This window comes from Lactuca saligna, chromosome 3 (assembly GCF_052625555.1).
Source record: "Lactuca saligna cultivar CGN05327 chromosome 3, ASM5262555v1, whole genome shotgun sequence".
Taxonomy (NCBI): Eukaryota; Viridiplantae; Streptophyta; class Magnoliopsida; order Asterales; family Asteraceae; genus Lactuca; species Lactuca saligna.
The window spans coordinates 37,668,835-37,680,000 of NC_136419.1; the positions used below are offsets into that span (position 1 = coordinate 37,668,835).

Consider the following 11,166-nt stretch of genomic DNA (forward strand, 5'->3'; position numbering starts at 1 on the left):
TTGCGATCTCGATGGCATGAACCTTTTATTGTTATAAAAGTGTTTGATCATGGTGCTGTTGAAATTAAGAGCTTGGAAACAAACCAAATATTCAAAGTGAATGGACACCGCTTGAAACCATTTTATGAAGGCTTTGATACGGGAGAATTCGATAACGTAACATTGGAATTCCCAAATTACGAAAGTTGATGGACGCGGGACTATGTCTTGGCAAAGACGTTAAATAAATGCAATGTAAATAAATAATGTCCGTTTGAAGATTTGGGTGTTTCTACACTTGAAGTTGGCATAAAAATAAGCATATAGAAGCCTTCCAGTGATTTTGGTGAAGTTTGAAAATTTCCAAAAATATGACTTTTGCACGGGTACCCGCACAGCTGTTGCGCGACCGACCCCAGCCGCGCAAGTCCCGAGTTCCAAAATTGCACCAATCTTATCACTTCCAGAAGGTGATAATGATTTTTCTGTATATATCGATGCTTCAAGGTTGGGACTCGGTTGTGTGTTGATGCAATGTGGTAGAGTAATAGCCTATGCCTCAAGACAACTGAAAGAGTATGAAAAGAATTTCCCACCCATGACCTTGAACTTGCTGCGTTGGTATTTTCCCTAAAACTTTGGAGGCATTATCTTTTTGGTACAAAATGTCAATTGTTTACCGACCACAAAAATCTCAAATATATATTCAGTCAGCAAACTATGAATATGATACAACAACGAGCCATGGAGCTAATCAAACATTATGACTGTGAAATCATGTATCATCCTGGAAAGGCCAATGTAGTTGCTGATGCTCTTAGCAGAAAATTTTATCATAATAGTATATGTTATACTACTCACACTATAGTAAACTTCACTATTCTTGATGAACTAGAGAAATAGCAAGAAGAGGCCTTAAAACCAGAAAATATGAAGAAAGAAGGGATGATACATTATGTTGATGTTTTACTTGATAATCCACGAGGATTAAAAGTATTTAAGAATCGGCTATGGATTCCAAAGATTGGTGGATTAAGACAGAAGATTTTGGATGAAGCCCATAAATCTAAACTGTCAATACATCCTAGTACCAGTAAAGTGTACTATGATATACGGACTAATTATTGGTGGCCTGGATTAAAGAGAGACATTGGAAGATATGTGCAGGAATGTTTAGTATGATTACAAGTTAAAGCAGGCACCAAAAGCCTTACGGTACTCCAGAAAGTCTTAGTGTTCCTGTGTGGAAATGGGAAGAATTGTCCATGGATTTTATCACCAAATTGCCAAAGACTGCTAAACAGCATGATAGCATTTGGGTAATCATCGACTGCCTGACTAAGAGTGCACATTTTCTCACCATGCCTTAAATGGATCTAATGGAGAAATACGCACAAGTATACTTGAATGAAATTTTTGCGAGACATGGTGTGCCACTAAAGATCATTTACGATCGTGATATTCGCTTCACTTCTCACTTTTGGGCGAGTATGCAACGTGAATTGGGATCTCGAGTTACCCTCAGCACAACTTATCATACCTAGATAGATGGTCAAACGGAGAGAACAATCTAAATAGTAGAAGATATGCTTCGTGCATGTGTCTTGGAATTCGGTGGTAACTGGGATAAGTACTTACCGCTTGTTGAATTTTCATATAATAATAGTTACCACACTTCAATCAAAATGCCACCATATGAAGCACTATATGGGCATAAATGCCATACGCCATTATGTTGGCGTGATGTAGGACAAAAGATCCTTGGAAACCCTAAAATGATTCAAGACACCAACGGCAAGATTCAAATCGTACGAGAAAGAATGAAAGCAGCTGAAGATCGATAGAAGTCCTATGTAGAAAAGAGGATATGACCCATAGAATTCCAGGTGGGTGATTTTCTAATGCTAAAGGGGTATCCCCATGGAAAGGCCTTATGCGATTTGGGAAGAAAGGAAAGTTGAGTCCAAGATTTGTTGGTTCTTCAAAATCATCCAGAGAATTGGTAAGCAAGCATGCTGCTTGGAATTACTTAAACATTTGGCAGGTATTCATGATGTGTTTCATGTGAGTTATCTACGTAAATGTTTGAGCATTTATGATGAACGGTAGTGTTATCCGAGGTGAAACTGGATAATAAATTAAGATATGTAGAAGAACCTGAAGAGATCGTAAACGAAAGAACGACTGAATTGCGTTGGTGCTTGTCAAATGGAAACACCATCGAGGCCCAAATTATACTTGGGAAAATAAGAATGATACAAGAGCGAAATATCCCCATTTGTTTAAATCATTATAGTTTCGGGGACGAAATCCTCAAAAGGAAGAGGTATTTGTAACATACATGCTCAGTTATCGTGTTTTGTAATTTAAAAGTGAATAATATTAAGAAATATCATGTGATTTTGAGCGTTGAGTTCTAATTGATAGTTTTTACTAGAATTGAGGTATAACTATGTTTAGAATCATTCAGAAAGTATTGGAAGTCTTATGAGATTCCAATCAAATGTTGGTTATTGAAAGTAACAAAAATCCAAAGTTGAAAATAAGTAAAATTATATTATTGAAAGTTGTAAAGAATATCATTAGAAACATTTAGGCGAAAAACTCATCGAAATCTGAGTTATAACGAAGAAGTTATGACCTATTGAAGTTTCGCGACAGAACCAACACGATGTCATATGACATAAAAAGTGAGTTTTCGATAAACTACTTTTTAGCCTTTATGATATAAATGAAAGTTGTAGTATTCGTTAAACCGGGAACTTTCATAAAAATAATGTCAAATTTTGACTTCGTATGAGGAAGTTATGATATTTCTAAGATTTGGTATAGTAGTAGACATCTAAAAACTCGAATTAAAATCGAGTGATTTTTAGCTATCGCAACCTAAACGAGGATCAAAGGTCTCGTCAATAGTAGTACAATGGTAAAAATACAAACAAAAACGAAACTCGTATGCAAAATATACGAATTTTTGAAGTTTTAGGCACAAACTTCGAGGTTGGTCCGAAGTCGTATGCCTAGCGTACACGAGACTAAGCCCGGTGTACTTCGTACGTATCTGATTCGGAGTCATCCACTTTGCCCTTCCTTCACATGAAGACACCTATCACCTGTTGATGGCACGTCCGAGACCCGGAAATTGAGCAGGTGCCACGCCTCGTATGCCAAACGTACTTCGAGGCTTTGGCCACCTATAAAAGGGGTGTGAGGTCTACGAATTTAGTTTACATTTTTGAAATCTCTTTTACTCTAAAATCCTTGTTTATCATACTTTTAACCCCCCGAAGTCCTAGTATCAACCCCGACACCCGAGGCAAGTACCAACACTCCGAAGTTCCCTAGAAAATCATTTTTTCTAGTCGAAACTCTGCCCGAGTAATGCCAATTTTCAACTAAATCCCTAATTTCATCACAGAAAGTCATATTTAGAGTCGGAGTGCTACCAAAGTTAATACTTTAATCCCCGATTATTTCATGGTGAGTTCAATATATAGGAACGTTATGTGCTTTTCCTTGTTATCATCTCGTTGTATTATTTTTGCTTTTTTGATAGCAAAGTTGTACCTTTGGCCATGTGATCAGTGAAAGGACTTAGATTCAAAGTGGTATTGGTATGTAGCCTCTTGCTGTGTAGAGCATGTCACGCAAGAGAATGACTTCTACCCCTATGGCATTGGTTAAAGGTTAGATAGGGCTGAAAGCTTGAAACCTACCAAAATGTTTAAATCAGAAAGTGTATGTCTTCTGTGCCATTTGGGTCGAAGCTTTATTAATGTATATTAAGTATTGAAATTGTTTTGTCTTATCGATTGTATATCTTTGAATCAAATCATTGATTAATATGGAAAACCTGTCACATGATTCACATATGCCTTTGTTGTTCCTTGTTCCTCTTTGCTTCTACTATATTGAAGTGTATATATATATATATATATATATATATATATGGTATAATTTTATATTGTATCTATTATTCAACTCACTAAGCATCACCGCTTACCCCTCTCAATGTTTAACAATTACAGGTAATAATCATCCAGTATATTTATGTACTAATAGAAGATTTTGAATAGTTTAAAACTATTACTTTTGTATTTAGTACACATGTATGTATAAAAATTATAGTATCATGGGTAGTTATATAATATATAACACTTTGTAATACTCAGTTTGTATCCAGTTTTTTGTAATCAAATTATCAATGTAAAATATTATTTATGAATATGCTTGTAACATGTTTTGAGGTAATATAACATAAGTTTCTATTGAAAAGGGTCCTCCTAATCATATGAAAGTGTGGGTCTTTCAAAAACACTCAAAAATGGCTCACGTACTCACACAATGCTCTAAGGTTTCGTGGCTTAGGGTTTAGGACTTGGAGGCTGGAGATGAGGCCATAAGGTGGGGATTAAGTTAATTAAATAAGGTGCAAAACCTCGAAATTAGGGTTTCATCCTGGCAGGCCTACTCGCCGAGTTGAGGGCTCTTAACTAGTCGAGTAGATGTCTTTAAACCCGCGTCTAAGCCCGCTTCAACTCGACAAGTCTGGGGCTCCCAACTCGTCGAGTAGCTCTACAAAATAAACAAAATACAATTTGAATGAATACCAGGAACGAGGCGTTACATACAAAAATTTGTGGTTCAAGGGTAATGATAGGCGGTATTTTTGTGAATTATGATAGGGTTTGCAACGGGGTTTTAAGGTTGAGTGCTTTGGTAGGTAGTCAGTTAATAAGGTAAGCAGCGGTAGCAAAGGCTTCAGGCCAAAAAGATTTTGGTACATTAGATTCTAGCATAAGAGCCTAAGTCGTCTCTAGTAAAATTTGATTTTTCCACTTGGCAAAGCCATTTTGTTCAAAATGTCTTGGGCAATTGGTTTGGTGAATCATTCTTTTAGACTGAACGTATTCTTTCGTAAAATTATTCACGAATTCGCCTCTATTATGAGACCGAATAATTTGAATGTTGGTTTTGTATTGGGTTTGAACAATAGCATGGAGCATGTTAAAAAATTTAAAAACTCTGGATTTGTGTTTTAGGAAATATACCCAAGTCATTTGTGTGCAATCATCCACTTACAATAGGAAAAAATGGAAACCTTGCCCCCCGTTAACTTCTGCCGACCTCCAAACATCAGAATGAATCAACGAAAAAGGTAAATTCACACGAGTGTTCTTTGGTATAAAGGTTTGTCTACGACTTTTAGCAAGAACATAAGTTTCACAAATTAAAATGTTACTAGAAGGGAAAAGTTTAGAAAATAATAAATGCAAGTAGCCCGTGGATAGATGCCCCAACCTCCTATGTCATAGCCATGCTTCCCTTTATTATTTCCCTTCGTGACCAGCCCTATTCCACCGGAAGCTTGTGACCCACCGGAATCGTATTAGCTACTGCCGGCAACAAGGTCGGCCACCATGCCAGACAGTGGGTTTTCAGTGGTGGCTCCAAGGATTCCTTGGTGCGCCATTTCTTTCCGAATAGTCGTGTAGGCCCCCCTTTGTCGAGGGAAGCAGATCCCATCGAAAGATTTCCCGTTTGATGGGGTCGAATCTTCGATCCAAGGCATTAAAAATTTTGAAGAGTTTTTGTTCAGACCTAATACTATTCTATGTGGCTATATAGATGGCACACTTCATTGGATTAGGACGTCAATGCTTCTAGAGGTGCCATGTCTTCGAAACTTGTTGCAACATAACTTAACAAATATATCGCACATACAACTTCTCCTCAAAATCTATGTGGCACTTCTTACCTTTTAGCATCCTTCTCACAAACTCCATAAGTGTTTTATTTTTTTCTTTCTCAAATGCCATTTTGTTGTGCCATTTTGTTGAGACGTGTAACATGTGGTTCCTTGATGGAAAATTTTAGGAAGTTTTCAAATTGCTGACAATTATATTCTTTCTGTTATCCGAATGTAAAGTTTTGATGGCATGATCACTTCTTTTTTCTACCAAATATTTAAAGGCTTTGATATACTTGTATACTTGTGATTTTTCATCAAGAAAGAAAACCTAACATTCCAACATATATAAACACTTATTGGATCATATCACACCTAAGTAGGATACACTAACAAACTCAGAAGATCCATTTTTACATTTCTTAAGATTCTAAGAGATAGGAGACATCATACAGCAGATGCAATTCGTTAACTAAAGAACAAAAAAAAAAAAAAAAAAAAAACAATCATTCTCCTAGTGTCTCTTCCGAAAATCTTGGCAACTGCACCAGTGAGTTGACTCGGGTGACTCCTTCCAATCCAGACCACCCATGATCATCACAAACCACCACACCCACTTCATCATTCTTCTCTTCTGATGATCTAACTGTAAAGTTCCTCTGCAACGATGGCTCACAGATCTGAACATCATCTGATTCATTTACATTACCAGACTGATTGCAATCACTCTGTAAAGTAGCAGAAGACACTCCTTGTTCTTCATAATCCGATTCAGAATCCATCTTTCCATCCAAAAACAAACAAACAACTGCACAATCATCCATTCTTGATGTCGGGTATTTGTTTCTCCACTCACGAGCAGCTGAGTCAACCACTGTTCTTGCTGCTGTTGACCGAGTTGGAGATGACGACACTATCTCAATCACTTCTTCATTGCTCAAAACATCCCAAACCTACCACAGATCCAGTCTAAATAATCAGATCGAAACTCAAACACAAAAATCAAGAATATAAAAATACGACGCATACCCCATCTGATGCGAGAACAATGAACTTATCTTTCTCTGTAATAATCCTATGAGAAAATTCAGGAATAGAAATCACTCCATATTCCTTCAAACAAAAATCCCCAAATGCTCTCGCCATTGCTAACCCTGGTGCATCATCAAATGGCAACCAAACTCGCGACACTTCAGGTTCATCTTGCAATGCAAAAACGCGACCTTTACATCGTTTAATCCTTTCAGCTTCTCCTATAAAATCAACGGCAATATCGTAATATTAAACACAAGTTACCAAAATCGAAAGTATTTCAAAATCTTACTTGGTAAATCGGGCTTCAAGTCAACGGTCAACTGAATTGCTACAAGCGAATTGTTACTATCGTTTGAAGCCATGATCGCGCGTGAATCTCCTATACTTCCCATGAAAAGATTTGACCCCTTGAATTTAAAAAAAAAAAAAAAAAAAAAAAAGATACGATTAGATTCGAATTTTAAAGATTCAAAATTTAATTTTGTTAAATATATATATATATATATATATATATATATATATATATATATATATATATATATATATATATATATATACCTGTTTTACAATGGTGACAGCTGTGCTACCACTACAGAAGCAATCCAAACTAGGATGAGATCGTAATTCTTTATCCATTGATTTATACGATTTCAAAAATGCTTCTTTCCATAATGAGTCAACTTTATCTTTATCCTCTATTCCCTCATCACAATCTGATCTAGAAATAGAATTCCGACTGCAACAATTAGAACCGGTTGACTTTTTTTTCTTTGACTCATGAGAATCAAGAAAAGAATATAACTTCAATGGTAAAGTGTCACGAACTTTACGCGCAACCAGATGCCCTTGAGGTCCATGGCCATCGAAGACTCCACAGAAAGTCAAACCTTCTTCCATGAAATCCTGAAAATTTTATCAACACACACATTAATACATTACTTAACGATATTTATTTTAACAAGTTTCAGAATACTTACTTCCCAAACAATCATGGCATCTTGGTTTACACCTTTACGCCCTTGTTGTGTATATATACAAGAACTTTGGCTCTTCCCATTTGTAAAAATCCTGTTGGGTATAGACGTCATTTGTTGTAAGGTGTTCATGTGGTATGAAGATGTTGTTCTTGTTCGTTTTTGGACACCACACATGGTGACAACTTCTCCTTCGCTCATGCTACTACAGGTACTATGACTACTTGTTGAGATACAACACCCCATTTTCAGTTTGACCCACAAAAGTCAACAGCTTCGTGAAAGATGATCGACCCAGCTACACAAATTTGGATCAATTTAGATTTTACGCCACTTGTTGTGGAATGAATCTTACTTGTTATAGCAAGTGGGAACTTTTTTATGCGTATGTATCTAATTATTGGTAGTGGAGATTGGTTTTGAAGACGACAGGAATATAAAGAATATGATTAAAGAATCGTGTAAAATTGTCAACTGATTAACGCATAATTAAGCAAAATGTCATAGATTGTTTGTAATCCAAACATATCCGATAAGGTTTGTGTGGAATAATTGTGGTGGTTGACTTTAGACGTGACAAAAAAAGAATTAATTGACTAAGAAGATTGATATTATTAATTAATAAGAATCGCAAAGCAAACGGGTAATTACAAGTTGATAATGTGGGGAGAAACGTTTCAATGATGATATGACAGAAGGGTTTTGGGAAATGATTGATTTTTATCATGCCAATTGAAAATAACCATGAAAAAACAAATCAAGTCCTTTCTGTGAAAATAATTGAATAATAGCCACACAGGTAATACAACAAATAAAGACTGAAAGGAGAAGAATATCAAGAATCTTTGATTGATTTTAGTGAATCTTACATTCACATCAAGAAAAAGGTAACAAACACAAAGAGGTTACTTCAGTCAATTTCAAAAGATGTTGGTGTTGTGGAGTCCAGATAGCCGAAGATAAATAATTTCTCAAAGAATCTTGTAACAATATATGAAAACAGGAAACTGAGATATCATGTTCTACCAAAGAGTACATTATTACCCATCGCACAAAACCAAGTTTTTCAAGAGTTCATTGTAATAAAAATCTTTAAAAACAAGCACAAATTCAAGCAACGAACAGATCTCCTACTGCAAATTCACCAAGAACTTCGATTAACAACAATAACACAGAAGATCATGTATGAATTATAATGGCAAAAGGAGAATACGACTCGATAAAATAAAACAGAAATCAGAGTCCCAATTCACGAACTTATACACACAAACCGAACTCAAATTGCTAAAAATAACATGTCCCCACCAAAATTCAAGACCTCTAACAGAAACCCAGCAGGAGAAAGATTGAATTACAGCGAGAAAAAGCGTTACCTTGAACTTGATCTGGGTTTTCAAGAAGAGACGACGTTATAGATAAGAAATGCAGAGTTAGGGAAAGAGAAGCCATCATTGGTAATTGGGGGTGGCATTAAGTGCAAAAACGGGATGAATGAGGGAGGTGATACTAATACAGAGGGGAGAATGGAGATGGTGGGATTCTTTAATGGATTGACAGTGTTATAAAGTTAGGGGGAATGGGGAAGAAATCGCCGTGGGTGTGATTGCGTTGCACTATCGGTGAAATGATGTGAGGATGAGATGGGATGGGATGGGGCCGAGGGATACTAATTATCTCTACTCTGGATTCTGGAACTTTAAACCACGCTTCTACTGTTTCACTATTTTTGTTAAATTCTTTAATATGTTATATCCAAAAGGATGTTAAATTTAAATTTATTTTTTTGATATATTTTATTTTAACAAGTAAGGTGACAAATTTGGCTGTTTTAATTTCTAGTTACTTTGTCTCTTATTATTTATTAGGTGTAAAACCTGTGTATTATACGGATTTGATTTAAAAAAAAATTAAATATTAAATAAAAGTGTAAACATAAAATATTTTTTAATGTATAACTTTAAAATAAGAAAAGAAAAAACGTATTTATTGCAATTTAATATCATATATATAATATTTAATACTTTACATATATAAGTACATGTCTTTGATTTTAAAAAATAAAACAAATCAAAAACTAACAAGTGGATAATATTTATTTTAAAAATACTATAAAATAACAAGTGTGAACACTCATGAAGAATTGACATGTAGCAAAAAAACCTTTATTTATTAAGAAGGATTTAAGCAACACGGGTATATAACAGAATGATATTTTTTAATTAATTAGAGTCACGTTTTAATTTATTATATAAGTAGGTTATAACCTATGAAAACCACGGTCGGTATATTTAAAATTTCTATATAAATAAAAAATAATAAATGTAAAAAAATCAAGATTTTGTCGATTGTAAGTAATTATGAATTAATTTGTTAAGCAAAATAAACATAATAATATTATGAGGATAAGATTTTGTGTTTTCAAAATTTGAATTGAATTTGATTTGTTACAAAAAAAAATAACAAAAATCATAGAAAAATATCACGTATCAAAAAAACATTCTAAAAAAGTGATACATGTTATTTTTAGATTTCATTTATTAAAAGAGATAGAGTTATTGTTAATTTTGAAAATCAATTTTTTTCCATACAAATATGATTACAAATTTTAATGAAAGATACATATTTGTTTGTTGTTTAAAATTTTGATAAAATATATAATTCGTTGGATAGATACTTACAAGTTACATCCCTTCCTAATCTTTTAAGAAATTTATTTCAAATCTACCTAATAGAAATTGAAATATCACATAATTTACGTGTATTAGATATAAAATAATAATTATATATATTTTTTCTTAAGGGATTTTTATAATATGTGTCTAAGAATTATTAATTGAAATATTAATTATAAAGAATATTATCATAATTAAATATGATAATATTAATTATAAATAATATTCTTTGTAATTAATGTATTTTATATTTAATTATGATAATATTACGCATTAGTAATGTTATTACATTTAATTATGATAATATTTTTTTATAATTAATACTTAAATTAATGTTATTATATGTATTGTTAGGCACACATTAAAAAATCCCTAAATAATATTCTTTATAACTAATGTAATTTATATTTAATTATGATAATATTACGAATAATTAATGTTTATCACATTTAATGATGATGATTTTTTTTTTTACTATGAATACTTAAGTTAATGTTTCTTATTTGTACCATTAGGACACATGTTTTCTTTTTTTAAAGTGGTTTTTATAAATAAAAAAAAATCATATGAGAATATAAGTTATTTTTTGATTTGCAAAAATATCAAACCAAGTTACGAGTTTGACCAAGGGAAATTTCCAGAAAAGTTTTAAAATTTTAATCTAATTTATGAAAAAAATCCCGAATTAATTTTTGTTTACAGAAAAGCACAGAATACTGGCTAAAACTTCGAAAAAAACCCTTTTGGCCAGTTTCGTAGATTTATCTGGTATTCTGTCCTATTTCGTTAGTTTGCTCAAAATATTAAGACTTTTCTG

At 33.6% G+C, this 11,166-nt stretch overlaps 1 protein-coding gene across 1 annotated transcript; it reads right to left on the reverse strand.

The window, feature by feature from the left end:
- Positions 1–6,063: 6,063 nt before the first annotated feature.
- Positions 6,064–9,334, reverse strand: LOC145035521 (putative protein phosphatase 2C 52). Its single transcript, XM_078984052.1, has 6 exons — positions 9,051–9,334; positions 7,681–7,975; positions 7,262–7,606; positions 6,993–7,110; positions 6,698–6,921; positions 6,064–6,621 (listed from the first exon to the last, which is right to left on the reverse strand). Exons 2-6 carry the CDS (start codon positions 7,921–7,923, stop codon positions 6,175–6,177), a joined length of 1,377 nt encoding a protein of 458 aa, XP_078840178.1. The 5' UTR covers positions 7,924–7,975; positions 9,051–9,334; the 3' UTR covers positions 6,064–6,174.
- Positions 9,335–11,166: the final 1,832 nt, after the last annotated feature.